This window comes from Misgurnus anguillicaudatus, chromosome 8 (genome assembly GCF_027580225.2).
Source record: "Misgurnus anguillicaudatus chromosome 8, ASM2758022v2, whole genome shotgun sequence".
Taxonomy (NCBI): domain Eukaryota; kingdom Metazoa; phylum Chordata; class Actinopteri; order Cypriniformes; family Cobitidae; genus Misgurnus; species Misgurnus anguillicaudatus.
The window spans coordinates 15,913,562-15,934,121 of record NC_073344.2 but is presented as its reverse complement, the minus strand read 5'-3'; the positions used below and the strand labels follow the sequence as shown (position 1 = coordinate 15,934,121).

General features: G+C 36.4%; 1 protein-coding gene across 3 annotated transcripts in view; it reads right to left on the bottom strand.

Moving 5' to 3' along the window:
- sema3fa (sema domain, immunoglobulin domain (Ig), short basic domain, secreted, (semaphorin) 3Fa) overlaps positions 1–20,560 on the bottom strand; it is an 84,264-nt gene that overhangs the window by 18,208 nt on the left and 45,496 nt on the right. For 2 of the 3 annotated variants that reach the window (XM_055214035.2, XM_055214036.2), the window contains 6 exons: positions 5,242–5,402; positions 3,391–3,453; positions 3,181–3,300; positions 2,524–2,613; positions 622–715; positions 286–405 (listed from right to left, as the gene is read on the bottom strand). In XM_055214035.2, the coding sequence (XP_055070010.2) occupies positions 286–405; positions 622–715; positions 2,524–2,613; positions 3,181–3,300; positions 3,391–3,453; positions 5,242–5,402 (648 nt within the window). The remainder of the gene's footprint in view (positions 1–285; positions 406–621; positions 716–2,523; positions 2,614–3,180; positions 3,301–3,390; positions 3,454–5,241; positions 5,403–20,560) is intronic. The other variant, XM_055214037.2, reaches the window with a different exon arrangement.

The window sequence follows — 20,560 nt, the reverse complement described above, 5'->3', positions numbered from 1 at the left end:
TTAATCTTTTGACAGCCCTAAAAATGTTTGAAATAAGGACCAAAAATAGTTAACATCCTAATGTTAAGAACTTTAAATAAAAAAAAATTATAATTAAATAATTTTTATTTTTTTACAGTGTTTTAAATATCTTGTTTTTTTTTAGGAATATTTGTTACCCTTACTGTATTAAAAGGGTCAAAATTGAATATTTATATCTGGCAAATTTCCCACTAAACATAGAGGTTCCTCTTGATGTTAAAACCTGATTTAAAAACATTTTTCAGTTCTTATGTGTTTATGTACCATGAAGCCAGCGGGAGTTGTATTGGTCGGTCCTCATGGCAGTGTGTTTGCCCAATGTGCGAAATATGGCAGAATCCGTTCCCATAAAATCGATGTAGACTCCGGCATACAGCTGGCCATCTGCCAAAATTAGAGTGAGGGAAAAAAAGATTAAAAAATAAGCTTAAGATGGATTAAAGTCATTTGATTGTGAGACAAAAGAAAGATGAATAGAGAAAATCTCCATTGTACTGTATGTAATTCCAGAATTTAGCATGAATACAACAAAAGCAACATTATTTCCTTGTTAAACAAAGGTACACACTTATCCTACTATACTTAAAAAGAAGTACATACTTATCAGAGCCGAGACGCTGTTTAGTTTCGGGTCGTAGGGGCATTTTCCTTTCCCAGAATCGACTTTACCAGGCTCCAGACGGAAAATGTATTCCTGGAATGGCGAGAACGCACACGTTCATATACACAAAGGGTTTTTATTAATGAGCGTTCTGAAGTATACATTAGATGAACGGTATTGATTCTCAGCTCTTTAAGTTTCCAGTATGTAAGAGTTTACTGAGGTAAAGCCAGGAAGTGAAATGCACACTGGGTTACTGGGAAGTATGGAGAAAACTATGCTGAGGTTGTAATACAGTACTGAAATATTTTTAGGTGCCTATTTTTTATAACAAGCTTTTAATTTGTCTTAATTTTACCCTGTTGGCACTTTGCATACTGTATAAAGCCAACACCAATATCTAGCCATGTAACTGAAGCGAGAGGGTATAAAACTGCATAGGTAATGAAACTATATCAATACTCGTTTTGTTATTATTATTGCTTAAAGAAAAACACCACCGTTTTTCAATATCCTACTATGTTCCCACATCAACCCAGACCAACCAATACATACCTATCTTTTTTCAATGCATGCACTTAATCTTTGTGCGTCATGAATGTGTTAGCATTTAGCCTAGCCCCATTCATTCCTTAGGATCCAAACAGGGATGAACCCAGAAGCCACCAAACACCTCCATGTTTTTCCAATTTAAAGACTGGTACATGAGTAGTTACACGAGTAAGTATGGTGCCACAAAATAAAATTTGGCGATTTTTTAAGTGGATAAAAAATGAGAACTATATTGTATGGCGGAAGAGCTCTTAGTTTGCAGCACTCGACCTCGGGCACAGTAATATTGATGGAAGTCAGGAGTGATGATATTACTGCGCGCCGAGGTCGAAGTGCTGCAAACTAAGTGCTCTTCCGCCATACAATATAGTTATCATTTTTTATTCGCTTAAAAAAAATCGCCACGTTTTATTTTGTAAAATGTGTAACTACTCATGTAACAGTCTTTAAATAGGGAAAACATGGAAGTGTTTGGTGGCTTCTAAATTCATCCCTGTCTGGATCCCAAGGAATGAATGGGGCCAGGCCAAACCCCAGCACATTCACGACGCGCTGCACAAAGACCGAGTGCACGCACCGAAAAAAGACAGGGATGCACCAATTCGTCCAAGCTGATGCAAAAACACAGTAAAACACCGAAAAACGGTGGTGTTTTCCCTCAAGTCTGAGGTTCTTGGTGGATGCCAGAGAAAATTAAGGAGCTTCTTAATGCGAGATTAAAAAAATGTACATGGCTTCTAGTGTTAGTGACAGCTATTGCATTCTGCTATTAAAAAAACATCTTTAAGCTAAAAACCCACTCGACTCCATGCGTTTGCATGCCAGTTACAGTCAAACCTGCGCAAATATGCAGCCAATCACAGCGGGGGGATTTTGTAGACATCCAAGCAGGATAGTTATTAAATATCTCGTTAGATATGAGATGTTAGATATCTAATGTAAGAGTAGCGCAATCAGCAATTCAGCAAGTCTCAACGAAATATCTGTTTTGGACTCTTTACAAAACTTTACACGCCCATCACAAATGCAATAACCGCAAATATAATTTTGTGCTGAATTATCACTTTTAAGTCATGATGGAGGGTGTGGGTGTAATCTCTATACGTTCTGCTCGATTTCTGCGCCAATGGCAAACTTCGGACAAGTGTAGGCAAACCTGAGAAAGAGCGAACAGTTCCTTTCCTGTTCCTATCAACGCCTCAAAACCAGCTGTTGAAAATCCAATTACTGAACCTTTCTACACAAAGCTACTGAATTTCTAGTCTAGCGCAACCCTTTTTTGTTTCAAAGAAAGGCTAAAATAAGTTTTTAGGGGTTCCTGTCCTATTGTACAGAACTTCATTTCCCACCTGGGGTGCGTATGGCTCTGGTGATGCGCTAGGGTCTGCAGCTCGACTGGTGCGGCCTCCCGTGCTAGGCAGCTGATCTTGAAGCAAGGCCTATAAAACAAGGTGCGTTCCTCAGTAAAAACCTCTGTCTAAGAAATGCTATGAAGACAGCTGCTGTTTGCTGTATTCAAACAAGTTAGGTTGTGTTTTATGCATGCACAACATGCTGGACCGTTGTGAGCACATGCATATGAAATGCAAAGACAGACCATGCAAATCACATGACCCCTTTAAATGTGAGCAACTGAAGTGGGGTCCGATACTGGCAACCGCTTTTATCCAATCAACAAAATCAGTATGTATGTTTCCTGGGATCGAACCAATTACCTTTTTCTGCTGCTAAATCAGCACCAGTAGCACATTTTGTTTAATGACAGCATGATAGTTGATGATGTAAGGTGGTCATGGGAAAAAAGGGAGGTGGAACAAGAACTACATTTAAATACAATTACCCCCTAAACACAGCCTATAGAAATGCAGGTGGTACAGATTATACTCTTTGATCCAGGGTGGGGAAACATTCCACGTTAATGACATAATACCTCTTCACTAAAGTAGCCAACAGATTGAAACCTTGACCCGCAAATGGTGACGGGTCAGCTGTGAGTGATGGTTTACCTGTGACCTCTGCCCTCTGTCCACATAGGTACAGATGGGGTTGTAGGCTCCCGTTCCACACACGTACAGGTGAGTTCTGTTCCACGGTTCGATGAGACGGATGAAATTTCCGCACTCGCCCTGATGACACAACAGAGATTATTGTTATCATTTATATTGTTAAACTATACTTGATCGTAATGTATGGTGAAGCCTACTGAGTATTTTTACATTGATGTCCTTTCCGGAGAGGACACACTCGGTTCTTCTCTGAGGAGCGACGGGCCAGTGAATCTGAAAAGAGAGATAAATAAACAAGAGTTGGTCAGCCAAATCTCCAGTGACCAAGTGCTCCAGTTCAAGCTTTTCCTGCCAAGATTTACTCATAATTGGTAGCGATGGGTCTCAAAAATAGAAATAAATACCGCACATATTTGTCTCTCATTTAAAATACTTCTAGCAAACTACAGTTAAACATAACATTAAATTATCTTTGAATAAAAATGAGCTATTTTTGCAAAAGGACTTCATTTGGACAACTTTAAAAGGCGATTTTCTCAATTTTTTGCACCCTTAGATTCAAGATTTGCCAAATAGTTTTTTGGCCATATATTCTCTTAACAAACCATACATCAGTGGAAAGCTTGTTTATTCAACTTTTAGATAATGTATAAATCTCAATTTCTAAAAATGTACCCTTATGACTGGTTTTGTGCACTGCAAAAAATGATTTTCAAGAAAAAATTCTTAGTATTTTTGTCTTGTTTTCAGTAAAAATATCTAAAAATTCTTAAATGAAGATGCTTTTTCTTGATGAACAAAACAACTCAAGAAAATAAGTCTAGTTTTTAGACCAAATATATCAAATTTAATTGATTTTGTGCATAAAACAAGCAAAAAAATCTGCCAATTGGGTAAGCAAAACATTCTTGAACATTTTTCTTAAACACTAAATTCAAGAAAAATTCAAGAAAAATTTGCTTACCCCATTGGCAGATTTTTTTTGTTTATTTATGCACAATTGGTATTGGTCTAAAACTAGACTTATTTTCTCAGGTCGTTTTGCTCATCAAGAAATAGCATTTTAATTTAAGAAATTTTAGATATTTTTACTGAAAACAAGACAAAATAATTTTTTTTCTTGAAAATCATTTTTTGCAGTATGGTCACACACTGAAAAAAATGATTTCTTACTTAGTATTTTTGTCTTGTTTTCAGTAAAAATATCTAAAAATTTTTAAAATAAGATGCATTTTCTTGATGAGCAAAATGACATAAGATAATAAATCTGCCAATAGAGTAAGAAAAAAATCTTGAAATAAGTTTATTTTAATAAGTTACCTTTTTTTAATTAAACACGTAATTCAAGAAAAATTATTGGCAGATTTTACTAGTTTTAAGCACAAATTAAATTAAATTTTATATTTTTTGTCTAAAAACTAAACTATTTTTTTGGGTCATTTTGCTCATCAGGAAACCTTGATATAAGATTTTTTTTATATTTGTACTGAAAACAAAACAAAAATACTAAGTACACTGCAAAAAATTACTTTCAAGAAAAATTTTAATTAGTATTTTTGTCTTGTTTTTAGTAAAAATATCTAAAAATTCTTAAATTAAGATGTATTTTCTTGATGAGCAAAACGACCCAAGAAAATAAGTCTAGTTATTAGACAAAAAATGTCAAACTTAAGTGATTTTGTGCAAAAAACAAGCAAAAAAATATCTGCAAATGGGGTAAGCAAAATTTTCTTGAATTCTTCTTGAATTTAGGGTTTAAGAAAAATTTTCAAGATTTTTTTGTTTACCCCATTGGCAACTGCCAATTTTTGCTCGTTTTATGCACAAAATCTCTTCAATTTGATATTTTTGGTCTAAAAACTAGATTTATTTCCTTGGGTCGTTTTGCTCATCAAGAAAAAAGCATCTTAATTTAAGAATTTTTAGATATTTTTACTGAAAACAAGACAAAAATACTAAGTAATTTTTTTCTTGAGTAATTTTTTGCAGCGCATATATTGAAGAGGAAAAAGGTCAAATTCAATTATGTCGATAATAAACATTGTAACTGAAATCTCTTACTATGAGGGGCTCTTTGTTGATGTCATTCAGGTCTAGAGATAGAATGTAGTCTTTGCTGCCCACATACATGCGATCATGATCCTCGTCCATACGAAGGATTCTGTAGTCTGTCGAGTTGAGCAGGAAAGCAAAATGATGGGCAGTTTCAGTAGACTTCAACTCTGAAAGAGAATAACAAGAACGAGATTATTTTGTTGTACTTAGCAGACGCTTGCAAAAAAAAAAAAACATAGGCATATATCATAAATGATTCATCAATATTAGCAATGCCACACTTTAATAAGAAACCAGTAAAAGACACACAAAAAGGTGTAACCGCAGAACAAAGCATTTTTTATGGTTCTTATAGGTATGGATTTGTTAAAGGAGAAGTGTACACCAATCTACAGAAACTCATTCCAGATGAGCAATCGCATCAGGATTTCAAGATGTTTCTTGGTAATTTTTGCGATCAAAATGTGGTGGTAATAGGCTTGATATTAATTATTGGGAATAAAATATAGCGATAGTGAATTTACATCCATGCACGCTCACATTCCAACTTTGCAAGCTTTACAACTCACAAAGGCCTTAAACAATCGATCAATCAATTCTACCATCGTAAACATTGGGAAGTCTCAATTTTTCCTAAACACAATGACAGCTGTATGGACATGAGCCGTCGACAGTCTCTATTGAGCAATCTGGAGTGTTTCCCTGAGGTTCAACGCGCTGGCTTCATTCCTACGTCCTCTGCTATTAATATTGTTTCAGTCCTATTGTTACAAAGTGCATTTCGCTACGCTTTCTCGGCTCTCTGGACCGAATACAGCTACCAGTGCTGTAGTGTCATGCTTTATTTCCTCTTTTCCCAACAGACTTCGAACTCATTGTTGGAAACTGAGTATTTTCTGCGGTTTATAGGAAACCTTCATGCACTGCGGTGTGTTAATTCCATAGAAACCATATGAAGTTTGATGCCAATGTTCAGCTCTGCGATACCAATTATGTTGGAGCAAAATGCTACCTGTAATGAATCAAACAGAGATATCCCAAAAATATGGCACAAGCTTCTTTGCAAGACACTATTTCAATAAACAGTTTGTACTATGTAGGTTATGGTTCAGGGAGTTCACAGGGAAGTCTCTTTGAATGACCATTGAGGTCTGCATTGGACGTTCCTGCGAGGCAGCGTGCATGGGAATGGTGCGTGTCAAGGGAAGCCTTCGGAGAATGGAATGCCACTACTCATGTTACTGTAACACAACATACTCTTGACTCCTGTCTGAAGACCGCGAGGTTAAAAACTGATAAGGTTTACCTGAGAATGAATTGCAGAACGTTGGGTAGTGAAGAGGGGGGGGGGGGGCTGTAATGCATTGCAGAAAGTTGGCAAAGTTGTCCGAATTAAAATATACAAGAAAGTTTGCCAAGCAGAATTTCGTATTTAATTCAAACTGTTACAATCCCCAGTTGTATTGTGAAACAAATCTGCGCTCAAGGGCTTGATGAAGAAAATATCTTATTATAAATTGTGGTGATAACATGAATAGCAGTGATCTGGTCGTCATAATAAATGTTCCTGTAACTAGGGCTGTCACAATGATTAAATAATCGTCTCATCGCGATTGTTTGACCTCATCGCAATGATTTCAGATCACCGCAATGATTGCACATCTCTCTAAAAAACACAAGGGGGAGCTGTAGCGCCTGCATAAACGAGACAGTATCAGATGGGGTTCCTGTAATGCGATACATTGCAAAGCCATTTAATTCAGTGGAAAAAAACTGCAATTAAAGAAATGCTGCAAAACTTTGAGAAGCCGTATTAACTATTTATATTAAATAATTACTTTTAAATATGTATTATGTGTATTAATACTCACTGCTAGGTAAACCTTGCAAAAGATTTAATTTAAATAATCACAACCATGTGTGAAAATTATTTTATGAACAAACAAAATGTATGAGAATTAAATATCAAAGCAATAAAACAAACAATTAATCGTCACAATTATTAGGCAATTAACTGTAAGCCAAATTTCATAATCGTGACAGCCCTACCTGTAACTCAACCGAAAAATGCACTGTTGTATTGCTAAGGTCATGAGTTCAATTTTCAGGGAATAATATGTACCATTTATGTACAGAAATGTACCTTTAGGTGCAAAGGTGTACTTTTTAAAAGAGTACCACCCCAGTGACAACTTATGTACCTTTATTTCTGAGAATGAATGAAGACAGGGATTTGCACTATAGACAGACAGACAGACAGACCAAGAATTTTCAAGCTTGAAAGGAATTGAGGGACATATTTACAAAGGATCCAAAGATCCTGCTGGTCACCCTTTCTTCTCCATGCTTTACCCTGAGAAAAGCCAGCTGAACCCACAAACAGACCTACAAAAGTTACATCCAGCAGCGCCAGATTCCACGGTGCTGGTCCAACTTGAAAAAAGCACCAGCAAATCAAAGCCTGAAAGCTGGCTGGTATTTAGCCAATGACAAAAGATGAACAACTGCTTATACTCAGCAGCACAATGTCAAGTTTGCAACTGCATAATGAAAAGAGTGTGAAAGAATGTAAGTGCTATTATCATAAAATATTAATGAATCTATATAAATCTAGATATGTAACTCTAAAAAATGCTGGGTTATTTTTAACCCAGCGTTGGGTCAAAAAAGGGTTAAATTAACCCACAAAATGGTTATATTTGACACAACAATGGGTTAAAATAACCCACAGCATGAAATGCAGCATGAATTTTAAACAACCATTTGTTTCAACTTAAGTCTACAACCAACCAAGTTTTGTCTGGTGATAAGTTGACATCACAAATTAAGTTAATCAATTTCAACTTGTTTTTTTAAGTTAAGCAGACTGATCTCATGAAAAGTCATGTTATAGTCACGAAAAATTGTATTAATTTATTTGTGTCCATGGCACAAAATTCAGCTTTATTTCGTGTCACTCGGCACGATTACTATAAATAGTTTTTTGTGTCCGTGGCAAGACTTTCTGTTAGGGATGGGCAATATGGCCTAAAATCCATATTGCGTTATACATCGCAGCCTCTTGCGATAGCGATATGTATTGCGATATAATAATTTAAATAGACTCGTTTCAGAACAGGTTATATAGACCCTTACAAAAGCCAAACTGCTAAAAAAAAGTAAGTAAAAGTGAACCGTTATGGCCAGATTAGTCTTGTTACCTCTCTTAGCTGGACTTTTTGCCTGACACACTCTACAGCAGGGGCGTCCAGACTTTTTTGTGTGGTGATCTACTTTTAAAATGATAAAGCCGACAAGATCTATCTGCTAAAAAACACAGTTAATTATTTTTATAACACTAAACACTTTAAATGCTTGTGGGGACTATACTGCATATAATATATATATTATTGCATGTTTCACAATTACTAGACCATAATGCCAATTTCGCGGTAGAGCAGCAGTCAACTTATGTAACTTATGGCTTAAATCCAAAAAATAGATGTTGCATCAGTCTTTTTCACGAGTTCCTCTGTTTCACTGACGCTTTCATCCATGTTTATTCGGGTGCAGCTCGTGGCTCTAAAGATCGCGGGTAGATTGTGTTATCAACACGCATTATCGCGATAGTGCAATAGATTTAAAATCTCTATCGTATGCCAATTTTCTATTGTTTATATTGCATATCGTTTATATTGCCCATCCCTACTTTCTGTTATTCGTGTCATTTTAATGTGTTGTTTTTCATTGTTTTTTCCTATTTTCTTACTATTGTCACTTGGGGTTGGGGTTAGAATCACTTTCTGTTACATTTTTAGACATCCTTACCCAAACCCCAACTCCAGGCGAGAATAGTTTTAAAAACGGAAGAAAAACATGTAGAAACCAATACAAAAAATATATCCTAACTCAAACCTCAATTCTAACCCCAACCAACAATGATAAAAAAATTGAAAAAAAGAGAAAACAATACATAAAATGAATTGAAAAAGAAAGTCGTGCCACAGACATGAAAAACTATTTATTGAAATTCATGCAAGTGACACGAAAAAGACATTCGTGCTTAAGGCACACAAAAAAACTGAAATTCGTGCCATGGACATAAATAACTTATTAAAATTTTTCGTGACTATAACATGACTTTCCGTGAGATCATGTTGAAGTTAAATTAAAGTAACAAAACTATATATTTGATTTGATATTATTTTTTACAGTGCAGCATTTTGCATAATTTAGGTTAAATTAAATTCATCCTTTTTGACCCAACGCGGAGTCGAAATGAAGATCACTTTTTTTTAACTATAATTTTATAAGTTATAATAACTCTCCAGTCTCTAGTCAAGATAAATAATAGGAAGTTAAAATGACTACTGATGTAAATCTGAGTTGATTAATCAAACAAAAAATGGATGTGGTTTGTAAAGCAATAAAAATAATTCTAGTAATTTAGTTTTTGGAAAGAATCGGATAATACACAGAAACGTTGGAAAAGACTATTCTCAAAAATTTTCCTTTAAACAAAAATGATTGCCGCTGTGTGTACATAACATAACAGTATTGTTTGAAATCATATCCAATTTTCACTTGGCTTAAACGTATCAAATTCAAACATTTATTTTTTGTAAAAAGGAATTGGATTTGAATCCTGGCAACAATAATTGTTTGAGAAACACACAAAAAAACTACCAATACTCCTAACCAGACCACATAATGGAATGTGCAAGTGATAGAGATGCATCAGTCTCTGCAAAGTACCAGTATGTGAATATATCAGAAGACAAGATCGACCAAAGTCTTATACAAAGAGAGTTATACAAAGCACGGGGCTGAAGACAACATAAAACCCCATTTACCTGTGTGGGCATTCCTGGCACATAGCTAGAATTCCTCATCTCTTTTATTTCAGGGTTCTAATTAAACACAAAGGCACGTCCGCCATGTTTCAACAAGTCTTCAGTCATCTCTGTGTATCTTTGCCAACACTAATAATGCAGTCTAGTAGAAGTGGGAAGTGAACATGTATTTTCCATGACAGCAGCATTTTTTTTATATTGACGGAGTTATTTTACTGTCAAACTACAATGCAATGGATTCAGTTTAGAACTATTTTTCCCTTTATAGACCACAAGGTCTGTGAAATCCAGGATAAAGTCATAATATCATTATAATTATCAAAATGTGATTTCAAATTGATTTCAGTCAATATTAAATATATCAAGGTTTTATTTTCATAAGATGTTATGTTAGATGACAGTGTTTCCTCTAGGATTTTTTCCAGCTGTGGCGGCAGGGGGCGCCCATGATGATTAAAAATGTACATTATTTTTTGAAATGTAGATTATAGGCTACAGTAAACTAACATGTTTTTTTATAATATTCATGCTGTCATTTACTTTTACTTATATTTTTTCTTTAAAAAATAGGTTTTATAGCTTCGTACGGAACTTTCATTGTAGTTTTAATGTACTGTTGCAAAGTCACGCACAATCCTGTTTTATAATCCGCACCGCAGTGATTGACAGAACATCCGACCAGTTATCCGACATCAGCAGCAATTTAGTCCACACGTTTGACATAAAGACCCCGTCCCGATCACACCGCAAATCGCGCAGTTAAATATAAACCTTTAAGGGTCTTCAGACAGAGCTTAAACACAAATAAGCACATGACCATTTAAAAACTGCTATCTATCGGAATCGAGTCGAATTTTGGTCTTGGGTGTTAGACCCGCAGTTAACTCTTGTTTATTGAGTCGCCGACCTGCATCTACAACGAAAATGACACGTTAATATTATTACACCCGTACCCCGACCCTGCTGTCTGAAAACAGATGAAACCGTCTCACCGTCTGCCTCAAGTTTTAATTACCAATGTCCTTCTCTTCCCACTGGAATAATGTAAGTTTCCTTACAAACAGATTCGACTATTAATGTCTTGCATTTCCATGTGAGTAGTATTCAGTATTTAGCCTTTTTTTGACAAATATCTCGTCATTAAATGTGAAACTTTGTGAGTGTCGATCTGAAGAACGGAAGATTGACAGTTGAGCGGTCAGCAGCACGCTGCGCTTATAGTCTATATTCTGAATAACTAATGGCCCGATACGTTGATTATATAAGTACAGTGATTCCAAATGAATTTCCAAAAAACTCGTAATATGTTAAATCGAAAGTTTAATCATGTCTTTTCTCGCAGCCCTGCGCTGCGTCCGTGTAGCTATATGCGCCGGTGAACAGAATACGCGATGACCTTGAACCTTAAATTACCCTACATTTATTGTCATACAGATAAAAGTTAAACAACATTAGAAACTGTAAATGTTGTATTTTTATTTGTGTAAACTCACAATAAGGAGAAAACATCGTGCTTATTTAAAATCATTAAAACATGACGTGCTTTCTGCTGCTTTGGTTTTACAGCGCGTCACAAAAAAGGACAGAAACTCAAATACTTTTTTAAATCGTTTTGTCAATCTGATAATTATTTAAGTGTAACATATTTTGTGTAGGCTTATTTATTTTATTATTATTTCTCAAAACAGAGACGTAGCCTAATCATCATCTGTTGATTTAAATCTATTTGTGCATGAAACTAAACACATGGGGAAATGTATATTTTAGGCGATTTAAGTTATTTATAAATGAGTGAACAACGCGAATCCAGAAAGGAATTTATTTATTTTTAAAGACAGCCAGTCTGGCAGGGCTCTTTATTTTGCGAGCTGCCGCCGTGGGTTTTGTCTAGAAGGGATACAGCAAATGCCGAAAAGTTTAGGATTAGATTTGGAGGTATATTTTTATTAGGATGAAAACAGCGGCTCTGGCTAAATGAGATCCAAATACATCCTAATCGTGTGAAATTTTGTGTTTAGAGTTGGGTTTTGGTGAAGGATTATGATAAAACAGTGCTCATATGGCAAGATTTCGTTTGCTGTATCCCTTCTATCCACAACCGCAGGCGTGGCGGGGATGTTTTAGGCGCGGCGGCCCGCCACGGTAGAATGTATATAGCGGAAACACTGGATGATTTTATGCATAAACAGTAAATCACAAAAAATACACTTTATTTGTCTTTTGAAATCATCTTTGGCCTTTTTATGAATTGATAGGGAGGCGTTGAGTGATAAAGATGGGTTGCAAGCCCGTCTCAAATCCTGCATTGCCTGCAAGAGCATCACAGCTCAATGCGCACTAACCACAAGACCAAAACTCCAATCTTAAAGCCAATCATATTGACTTCTCTTGTTTAACAGCTTTACTCATAATTGAAATGTTTTCAGGAAAAAATTCAAAAAAGTCTAAACTTTGGTGGTTGCCTGTCTATATGGACAGCAAAGTCACTTAGAGGACATCTGGACACTGAAAAAGGTTTTACTACTTCACAAGCTCCATCATTCGTCAACACCGACATGTCATAAATAAATATATAACTAAAGCTTTACAGATTGATTTTTACCTTCACCTGTCCAGCCTAAATAATCACTTGAAGATTAGGTCTTATCTCTTGCACTGTCACTTGAGTGCTCCTATGGATTTGATTGACAGGTGAAGGACAAGGTGGACAGAATTTGATAAAGACCAGAGAGAGAGAGAGAGAGCGAGAGACATTAGCTGTATGGCTGTGTGTGTGCGCTATTGTGTGTGTAACAAGATGAAAACTCTGCTCTTGCATTTGGCATGTGTATAAGACCGAAGCATTGATTTCGACAGCCCTCATTTCTGACGGAGGATTACTGCACCCTCCTTATCTCAGCCAAGTCTTCTGGGAAGACGGCACGATTAAAGTTAAAGATTTCATCAAATCGCACAGATAAAATGTCTCAACTGAAAATCTGAGGACAAATAAGGGTGACAAACTTCACACACACATTTACAAACATCTGACCCTGTCTGTGAAAAGTGATTTACTGTTTTCTACATAAACTCATCCTGCATAATGTAAAGAACATTTTGTAAAAATAATATAACCTTGATATTCAAAATTGACTGAGTAAGGTCATGAAATCAATGTTAAATCAAACTTTGATACTCCAAATGAGATTTAAGCCTAGATTTCAAAGACAGGGTCCTATACTGTACACATAAGTAGGACATATAAAGAAAGGCAGTAGAAATAAAATAATAAAGAATTACAGCAGGAATAACAGAGAACAAAAATAGCACAGCTATTGGATGGATGCGGGATCATTTCCTTAGGGACCGATGGGAGCCACTGTTTGCTTTGGCCCACAGCTTCAGCAAGAGTTAGGGTTAAAGTTCACGCTCACAGACACAGGGATGAATCCAGCACCGTATGCCTCCCCGACCCATGTGATCCTACAGTGAATTGTTTCTCAACCCGTTATTTAGCCTCTCTCACAAAGCAGTCGCATGGTAATAATTTGCAGGCCGTGGCTCCATTTGGTGCAATGACTCAAAAGTCCTTGCTCCAACTTATTAAAGATGTCAGAATGTGTTTGCACAAGATCACAGCCCATATTATGCTAGCGCTAGGTCTATTAATTTTACATTTTGATTATGTGTGACAGCTCATTCTGTTGCTATCATTCATATTTCGCTTTGTGTATTAAACATAGCCAAAAACAACACCTTAGATTCTTGATATATATCTTTTAATACGCTTGAAGAATCAAGCTTAACCTTTGTAAAGCAAACTCCAAAAAATGTAGAAGTTAAGTTAAGTAATATGGGTGTTTAGGTCCAATAACCTTATATTTGGCATGCCTTATTGCTGTATGTCAGGCAAGTTGATTCATAACAAAGAAGACTATTTCATAATACTGTCCAAAAACAACATTTCCTCTTATGCAAGCAACATAACCTGATCACTATGTTTAGGTCCAAGTCCACATATAAGCACACAGATGTGTTAGAAGAGCTTGAAGTGTTTATGGCATTATCATCTGAAATCACCAGGATGAGGGTGTCAACAAACACAGACAGATAAGCACAGCATCTCTTCCTGTTTAGCATTATCATTCAATCTGACGGTGGTGGATCTTTCAATAAGCATTCCAATGACAAATTAGTGCTCGTTTCTTTAATCTTTCTTGCTTCCTAATGAGTTTCAACACCAGATCTTTCAGCCCCTCCTGCGAATCACACCATCGTGGTAGTTATTAAACAGATTTCATCAGCCCAGATTTTTCTTTCGCCTTTTTGGTTCCTCTCGCTCGCATTCCCAATTCAGCGAGTCTGTGTCTACATTCCAGGACAGAGATAATAGAGATTTTTGATCTTCCTTTTCATTCACACCCTTATCTCTACATTTTTTTCACCTTCTGCTTACTTTCTGGGTCAGGTGAGAGTGTCAACACAAAAAATGATTAAAGGCATCTGGTGAAACCATTCTTTCCTCCAAATTTTAGAATTTAGACACCTTAAAGGGGACATGTCACAATAAATTTTTAAAATGTCAAATAAATCTTTAGTGTCCCCAGAGCACGTATGTAAAGTTTTAGCTCAAAATACCAAATAGATAATTTATTATAGCATGTTAAAATTGCCACTTTGTAGGTGTGTGCGAAAATGTGCAGTTTTGGGTGTGTCCTTTAAAATGCAAATGAGCGGATGAAGTGCAAACACTGATCACAGTGATGGTGGTTTGATGCAATTCAAACTCAATTGTGCTGTGAATTATTTTCTCTCTCTCTTTCTCTCTGCACTAAATGGCAGTGCCATGGTTGGATAGTGCAGATTAAGGGGCGGTATTATTATAATAAGAGCTCCTTATGATATCATAAGGAGAGACAAATTTCAATGACCTATTTTTCACATGCTTACAGAGAATGGTTTCCAAAACTAAGTTACTGGGTTGATCTTTTTCACATTTTCTAGGTTGATAAAAGCACTGGGAACCCAGTTATAGCCCTTAAATATGGAAAAAGTCAGACATTCATGCCATGGCCCCTTTAATAAGCAAGCACATTTAATAAGTTTGACTTGAACCCATTGCGCCATGGTCTACCACTTAGACCAGTGGTTCCCAAACTTTTTCCCTTGTGTACGGTGCATTCCTTCGCGGCCCCCCAAAGAAAATTTGTGACAAAAACTGTTCTAAAACTCAACATTTTAATAAAAAACCATTAAATTATACAAAAAAGTAGTGCTTTTGGTTAGTAGCCTTATTTTTTTAGGTATAATTACACAAACTTAATAATAAATTAATGTATTTCATAAAATGTCATAAAACTGGGGCCCCCCTGGCACCATCTCACAGCCCCCAGTTTGAAAACTACAGACTTAGACTACAGGAAATCTGGATATAAATCTTTTTTGTGCCTATTGCATGTGAATCCTACACTCTCAGAAATGGGGTTCTACTCTTGCAAAAAGTACATATTTGTACCTAAAGGGTGCATATTCATAACTCAAAAGTTACACATCTCAAATAATAAAGATTTAATAAAGATCTCAAATGCAAAAGCCGCTAAATGCCACTTTTGTCAAAAATGAGATGATATTGACCAAATTCACTGTAAAAAGTAAAAGTTGGATCAACTTAAAAAAATTCCTTCAATTGGTAACGCCTAAAATCTGAAGATCTTAAGAACTTAAATTTTCTCACATAACTCATTACACGCCAGCCTTTCTTAAAAAAGTTGCCCACAGGCATTTTTTGGTCATTTTCACAAGTTTCCGAAGAAAATTTTCTACTATAAATGTATAAACATAAAATATATCAAATGAAAATACAGACCCTCTGCTTTCAAACAAACAAAATGAGGGAAAAACATTTCATCCTACACTCTAAAAATGGCTGGGCTAATTTAGTGGGTAAATATTGGACAGAACACACCCCTGGGTTAAAACTGACCCAATGCTGGGTTGTTTTGTTGGGTTATTATAATTCATGGTTGATAACAACAACCCAAAATTGGGTAATTTTAACCCTGCATGTGTTTTGTACAATATTTACCCATTATGGCTCAAAAATAACCCAGCAATTTTTATGGTGCATTCCCACCAGCCGCTGTAGAGGTGGCAAAAACGTGCTATTCGCGTAGTTGGACGCTTGAACATTTGAGTTCACTTGCTTCATTCGCGCATGAAATTCTAGTCATTCGACATTCACGCGGAAATTTGTGTCATGGGAGGGGCTTCTGCGACTCCGCTGAGACTCCGACACTCCGCTTGCTTCCTGTAACTTCACTACTACAGCAAGGTCCTGATTGGTTCACAATGCGCGGAAATCCACCAAAGTTCAGATTTTTCAACTCACGCGATTCCCGCAGCAACGCTCAATTTGCGCGGAACGCGCCATCCGCACCCCACCTTCCCCGCGTTACGCACCATTCGCTTGCTGCTTCTACCGCGTCTGGTAGCTGATGCTTCAGTTTTCTTAAGTTGGGTAAGAGCGTAACCTAGTGGATAATAGCGGAAATATAGATTAGCGTAAGGTAAACGTCATTGGCAGCGAAGCGTTTTCTTTTAATTGACGAGATAACTTGTCAATGGCCTGGAAACAGATATAGGGAAAATTTAAGGTGATTTTTTAATTACTTTAATTATTTAAACATTTTAAACATTTTCAAACTTAAAGTGAGAGCATTTAGGTTGAAAAAACCTTTTACAATTTTAGGCATTAACAACTGAAGCAATTTTTTTTATCCAACTTTTACTTTTTACAGTGTAATTTACATTATTTATCCTTATAAATAACTCGACCAGACATGTAGGCAAACCTTCTGAAAGCCCACATCAAGGTTTAGTTCAATATAATAGATCAGTAATAAGCTCAATATAACCTTATTTTTGAATAAAATTTTAAACCAGGCGGGTCCTTTTGTGCATTTAATATTTACTCATTTTAATTTGCCTCCATTGTGCACTGGTTTGGTACCCATATCAATGACATTACAAAAGTGGTGAACACACAAAGGCAATGCTGGGTCGGTTGATCGGGTCAAAGGTTCGCAAAGGTTATCATACGCGCTAGCACAATCCGAACTTTAGCCAGGGCTCAATCGAGTGCCTACTGGATAGTCAGCAGCACACATCCACTTGACCTCTGTTGCTTGGAAACAAGGGAAAGGTCATTCTGAATGCTCACAGTGACCCGTAACCAAGTAAAATTCTTTAATGGCATGTGACAGGCGAGAAACAAGCATTAAAAAGCAGCGGCCACTGATCGACTGCTGATGAGAAGTGTGTGTGAAGTGTGAGAGCCTGTAGGATTTGATTTGGCCATTGCGCTGTAGTCTTTTATCAAGTGCTTTTCGAGTGATTGTAAAAGCTTTGAAATGCAGTCAGATGTCTTGATTTTTAAATGTCGTTAGCTAAAAAATGCTAAAATGCTGTCTTCAACTAAATTCTCACCCTTCACTCTTACCCATCTTGTTCAACCTTTCACACATTTATATCAGATAACCGGGAATGTTTACATACACAGTTTCTTGCCCTCCAATTTCTCATTGTTTTACTCTTTCGTTCTGTTTTTCTCACACTCACAGGCACACACAGTGAACCACATTAACATACATGTACCTCAGCCTCATGGGAGTGGGACCATGTGAATAGTAGAGATTGTACCCTTTTATGGGAGCTTTCAATCAAAATGCATATTAACTACAAGACAGACACTTAAGGCCCTGTGAGAAAGCTTCTGCAAAATGACTATTTAATAAGACCTTAGCTGCAAGAGAATAGAACAACAATATGTAAGATGTAAATACATAACAAGAAAAGAAGAAAATATAAAGATCTTTAATAACTATAAACATCTGACACCAACTTCAGAGGTATTTGCTAAAATATAATAGCAGGAATTTCAAATCATAGAAACTTAAAAGGTCTCTGAAAGCAGAGAAGTGAATTTGTGCAACATGCAATTCGCTTTTTAAAATGCCATGAAGCTTTACAGAAAACATTTTAAGTACAGGAAAAATTCACATTTTCTAAGGAAGCTAAATGTCAACAGAGATCAGACCACCAGGCTTCCAATTCTGTTCGAGTGACAGCATCGTAACACAGAGAGTGGTTACATTTACACCCTTATTAATGGCACAAGCTCTGGCATTTCACTCTATTTGTCATGGGCACTGAATGTGGCCTTTGGCAGCACAAACATGTAAGACGTAATTGCAATGCAAATGGGCATCACCTCTAGACACTGACAAGATCAGCATAAGTATGTAAAGAGAAAAAAATCCAAGAACATCCAAGAAGTCCAAAAACATCTCATTTAATATCTTAGAAAGAGAGTAAAGCCTAAAATACACACTTATCAACAACATTTGGATTTATGCCAGATCCTAAAGCATTAACAGCTACAACGCCATGTAATACCCTTTATAGCAGATCACCAGAACGTTGCTTCAAAGGTGGTTTATATAAGATGCTCCATACTGGTTTCACTTTATCACCCAACCAAAGTTTTCCCCTGCATACTACATCCACCCTCCCATTTAAAAAAGTTTGATTTAGTAATTTAACAAAGCATTTGTATATAAGTTTGGAAATTGTAGATCAGTAAATGTCCTTTAACAACAGTGTTATCCCATTGTTATGGAGTAATGGGAAAGGATCCCTATAATCAACTATAATAAACTTTTGTCCCGCCAGCATTTTCTTAAAAAAGTTACCAGTCAGCGCCAGAATTTTTCACGATTTTCACAAAAGTTTAATGCCTTCCAGATATTTCTGAAAAACTTTTGATAGAGATCAGATTCAGAGCGATCCTCAAAACATGCACGGACATACAGCTGTTTTTTCCTAGGGCAATACTTCCGGGTTGTATAAGTTGTGGAAGACCGCATTTATCCACCTGGTGGATAATAGTGGTATTACGGATTGACGGAAATACTCGTCATTGGCAGGGAAGCGTTTTCTCTTGATTAATGAGTTAACTCTTCAATGGCGGGGAAAGGGTTAAGTATGTCTCTTTTTCCACAAGTCCAACATTGTATCTGTATTACAGACTGATCACTTGCCCAGGAAGGTGGCCATTGCTGTTACATTATTTAGTCCAGGTCTAGCCACATTAACTAAATGCTTCCACTTAAAAATTTTAGTATCACCCAGCATTTGTTTAAGGCCCAAAACATCTTCCGTTATATCGAAACAAGCTCCTACTATAAGAGGTCCCTTCAACAGAAAACACAAGTAGTCCAAAGTCTCAGGTCTGTCAATAAAAAAAGCCCCGAAAGTTAAAAAAGTCCCTTGCAAAAAGATCATAATCCATTCAAACAGAGTTTCACAAGTTTCGTCCATAAGACACAAACCGCTATCCAGACCAAGGTAATCCACTCTTTGCATGATGATTCTTGCAATTTTCTTCTAAACTAAACTGACATGATCTGTCAAAAGTCATTGAATAAACTTTAAACGGAACGTTGCCATTCTGTTTGGCAGATGTACCAGGCCTTGTCCTCCTTTCTCTTTAGGCAGGAAAAGGCACATTTTGAGGAACCCAATGCAATTTATTCCAGAAAAAAATCAACAAAATTGCTTGTAGTCTAGACAGTAATCCAACAGGTGGTTTCACGCATGAAAGCTTATGCCAAAGCATTGATGCAACAAGATTAATTATGAGTACTCTTCCTCTAAAGGAAAGTTGTGAGTGAATCCACTTCTTCCTTCCATTTTATCTATCAAGCCTTCCCAGATTTTCTTTTGCATGTTCGTATCTCCAAGATATATTCCAAGGTATTTAATTCCTTCCCTTTTTCATGTCATTCCACCAGGTAGAATCGGAAGACCTTGGTCCTAATTCCAGATTGCCAGAGCATCTCTTCCAATTTATCCTTGCAGCTGATATGACTCCAAAATCTTTACAAACAGACTTCAAAATGTTAAAATATTGTTGTCTTTTAACCAAAACTATAACAACATCAGCATAAGCTGATACTTGATAATGAACATTATGATGCTTCAGAAAGAAAGAAAGATAGAAAGAATGAAAGAAAGAAAGGAAGGATGGACGGACGGATGGAACTTAAAAAAGCCTTTCAAGAAAAAAGGACAGACGGAACAAATTTCCAGAAAGGTCAAACTGCAAATAAGAAAGAATTAAGACAAAAAGTAATAATTAAAAGAAAAGTCTTTCAAGAAAGAAACAACAACAACAAAAAAATGCACAATGCCATTGCACACTCTCAGTCTCTAAATAGCCCAAGTTATAATAAAGTGATTGACAGTTTGACAAACCAATGGATTATAACTTCTTTGGAGTTCATGGTGATAGACAAGCTAACCCCGCCTATTAAAAACAAGCATAGGCTTTCTTGCTACAACCCCCTTTCTCACTTGACAGACAAGTGGGCGATCCCGTTCAATGACCCCATAACCTCTGAGCCAGCCTAACAGCAAAGATCATGTGATTTGTGAGGAGTGGTGGCAATGAACTA